Source organism: Passer montanus, unplaced genomic scaffold (genome assembly GCF_014805655.1).
Source record: "Passer montanus isolate IOZ18808 unplaced genomic scaffold, ASM1480565v1 scaffold1926, whole genome shotgun sequence".
NCBI lineage: Eukaryota > Metazoa > Chordata > Aves > Passeriformes > Passeridae > Passer > Passer montanus.
In genome coordinates, this window is record NW_024366510.1 from 1 (window position 1) to 3,048 (window position 3,048).

Below are 3,048 nucleotides of genomic sequence, written 5' to 3' on the forward strand. Positions count from 1 at the left end.
GATGGTGGCATTGGCCACGGGCACTGGGGAGACACACAGGGCAGAGGCTGGAGGAAGAGGCTGGCAGCCGGTATGGGGATAGGGACCGGAGGGGATGGGTGTAATGGGGGATATCATAGATTCGGTCACACGATAGAGGGGTGAGAGGACACAGGGCAGAGGCAGGGGCATCCAAGAAAGGTGTCTGAAGGACACGGAGGTACCCAGGCAGGGGATCTGAGGAGGCTGTGGGGGCTCCCCGTACCCATCCCCGCACTCACTGCACACCATGACGCAGAGCCAGGCACTGCTCTTCCGCACAACCCACCCTCAGAGTGCACCTCACAGCTGTAATTCCCTGAGTGGAAGACCCTCAAGGCGGGCAATAGCAGCTCTGGGGACCCCTGTGGGCCCCCCACCACCTACTCATCCTGGTAGAACATGTGCAGGAGGGGGGCTCAGGGCTGCAGGGGGCTGGGAGTGCTGAGGCATCTGAGATTCAGGAGTGACCCCACGGTGGGCTTGGGGGGACCCTCCAGCACCGGCACCTGGATGAGCTCAGGGCAAAAGATGGGGGACTGTGGGCACCGTGACCCCGAGTCCCTGGGGAAGGGCTGTGGGGGTGTTGGGGTGGCAGCTGTGAGGTGCTCACCGTTCACTGTCACTGTCACCAGCGCTGACTTCTCCCATCCCTGTGATACCCCGTAGTTCATCCAGACCCTGCAGTGGTAGCAGCCGGTGTGGTTTAGCTGCAGAGGGGTCAGGGACAACTGGGTCCCATTGTGGATCCGCACCAGTTCTGTCTCCTCACGGTAGAAGAACACCTCATGGACAGATATGTCCTGCCTGTACCGGCAGCGCATTGTCATCGTTTCCCCCTGGAGCAGTACCCGTGCCGGCACCTGCAGCACCAACTTGTCTGTGGGGCAGAGGGGTGCCGTCACATCACAGGGGTCTGGAGGGTCCTGATGTCACTGGGAACCCCATATTGGGTCACAGCCAGCGCACCAGGCTTCCCCAGTTTCAACACGGGGGTGCCCCCACACTGGGATACTCTGGTATGTCCCTGTGTGTAGGGGACCGGCTCTGGTCACACCAGGAGGTGATTCATGGAGTGGAGCCCACCCAGAGTCCTCAGGGTCCCTGTGGGTGCCAGGCTGGGGACACAAAACACCCTCACCTTCTGAAACTTTCACGGAAGGGCTACACCCACTGCCCGGTCTGTCACACATGTAGGTGCCACTTTCCATGACAGTGATGTTGTCGCGTCCCTCCTGACCCCAGTACTGCCCATCCTTATACCAGGTGGTGGCACCAGTGGTCCCAGAGCCCTGGCAGGTCAGTGTCACCTGGTCCCACAGCACCGCTGGTGTCCAGGGAGGATCCACCAGGAGCTGGGTGGTCTGGGCACCTGTGGGTGACAGGGGACACCAGCCTGCCAGGGCCACCACAGGTCTGGAGACAGCGGGATGGGGACATGGCATCCCCTGAGGACTCACCAGCGAGGCCAAGGGTCTGGGCTGGAAGAGAGAAGGGACAGGGCTGGCTGAGGGTCATGGGGACACTGTGGACACCCCATGTTTGTGCCGGCCACCTCCACCAGCCCTACAGCACCCGCCCCTATGGCCAAGTCCCCATGGCCCGGTAACAATGATCCCATTCCAATGGTACATGTCCCCATGGCCCATCCGCATGGTACATGGCCCTTATCTCTGTTCCTGCATCCCTGATCCCCTGTCCCGGTCCCCACAGCTACCCAAGCCCCAAGGTTCCTTCTGCCACATCCTTGTCCCCACATCTCTGTCACCCTTTTCCTGTCCCCACATCCCAGCTCCCCTGTTCCTGTCTCCCTCTTCCTGCCTCCAAAGCCATCCCACAACTCTGTCACACTGGGCTCCGTGCTCATGCAATGGCTCTGCAGCCATTGCAGCCAGTGGACCCCACAGCTCCCCTGTGCCCCCTCCCCACCAGTCTCTGCCTCACCAGGGCCCATCCCTGGGGGTGTCAGGCCCGTGCCCGGGGCACTCACCCCACAAGAGCAGCACCACCTTCCCGGCCATCCTGGTGTCCCCAGCCATGTGGACTGGCTGTCACTCGCTGCTATGTCCACCGTTCCCCTGGCTGGCGGCTCTTCGGATGAAGGGGAAGGAAGCGAGGTCACATCTCGTCCCCACGTGTAGGTGGCCCTTGGTGAGGGGAGGGTGGGGACAGGATGGGGGCAGGGTGGGGACCTGGTGGGACATGGGGGTGATGGTGGGACATGGTGGGGACATGGTGTTACCAGAATTTTAAGGCTAAGGCGGTGTAGTGAGCCGATGGGTGTCCAGGGGAAGGGGATGCCCAGGGATGGAGTCCCATGGAAATGGGGGTCCCAAGGATTGGATGGGCTCAGACTTGGGGTTGAGGGTCCCAGAACAACGTGGCCTCCAGGAATTTGTGATAATGGGATGGGGGCCAAGGCATAGGGGTGCCAGGGGAAAGGGGGGCCCTGTGAGAATGGGGGTCCTGGGGGAATCAAGGTCCCCAAGGGAAGGGGAGCCCCAGGGGCTGGAATTACCAGGATGTGGTTCCTTGGGACTGGAGATCCTGAGGAATTGCAGCCTAGGGATGGGGATCCCAGGGAAGGGGAGACAGAAGGAAATGGGGTCCCATGGTTGGAGTCCCAGAGGAATGGGGGTGCCAGGGATGGGCAGTGGCTGGGTGGGCCCATGGGTCACAGTTCCTTCCCTGGTTGCCTCAGATTTGGGAGTGACCCAGGGCCTAGCGCTGCCTCCCTGAGGTGCTCGTTTCCTGAGCAGGCATCACATGGGGGTCCTGGGTAGATCTGCCACTGTGCCCTCCCCTGCCCTTGACCTTTTCCTCTCTTTATTTCTCTTTTTTTTTCTTATTTTCCTGACTTTTTGCCATATTCCCTCACCCCTGGTTCCCAGATCATCAATCCTGGGGAGCACCTGAGCAGGGAACAGATTGGGGGACCCTAGGGAGTGGGAAAATAGAGAGAGGAGTGCAGGGAAGTGTGGGGAGGCTTTTGGGGATTGGGGTGTTGGGCTGTGTACTCTGAACACTTTC

General features: G+C 61.0%; 1 protein-coding gene across 3 annotated transcripts; it reads right to left on the minus strand.

The window, feature by feature from the left end:
• Nucleotides 1–12: 12 nt before the first annotated feature.
• LOC120500930 (low affinity immunoglobulin gamma Fc region receptor III-like) lies at nucleotides 13–2,141 on the minus strand. Of its 3 annotated transcripts, XM_039706448.1 has the most exons (5): nucleotides 2,009–2,141; nucleotides 1,479–1,499; nucleotides 1,160–1,390; nucleotides 522–898; nucleotides 13–401 (listed from the first exon to the last, which is right to left on the minus strand). In XM_039706448.1, the coding sequence occupies exons 1-5, from the start codon at nucleotides 2,055–2,057 to the stop codon at nucleotides 126–128; spliced, it is 954 nt and encodes a 317-aa protein (XP_039562382.1). In that variant the 5' UTR covers nucleotides 2,058–2,141; the 3' UTR covers nucleotides 13–125. The 3 variants fall into 3 exon arrangements, with proteins under 3 accessions (XP_039562382.1, XP_039562381.1, XP_039562383.1); XM_039706447.1 differs by having other exon boundaries at nucleotides 1,160–1,499; nucleotides 2,009–2,135; XM_039706449.1 differs by having other exon boundaries at nucleotides 268–557; nucleotides 632–898; nucleotides 1,160–1,499; nucleotides 2,009–2,135.
• Nucleotides 2,142–3,048: the final 907 nt, after the last annotated feature.

Coding starts and splice junctions, on each gene's coding strand:
- LOC120500930 (XM_039706447.1), bottom strand. CDS start 1,463: ATGCCATGTCCCCATCCCGCTGTCTCCAGACCTGTGGTGGCCCTGGCA. Junction 899..1,159: donor TTCCGTGAAAGTTTCAGAAG/GTGAGGGTGTTT, acceptor TCTGCCCCACAG/ACAAGTTGGTGCTGCAGGTG. Junction 402..521: donor CTGAGCTCATCCAGGTGCCG/GTGCTGGAGGGT, acceptor CAGGATGAGTAG/GTGGTGGGGGGCCCACAGGG.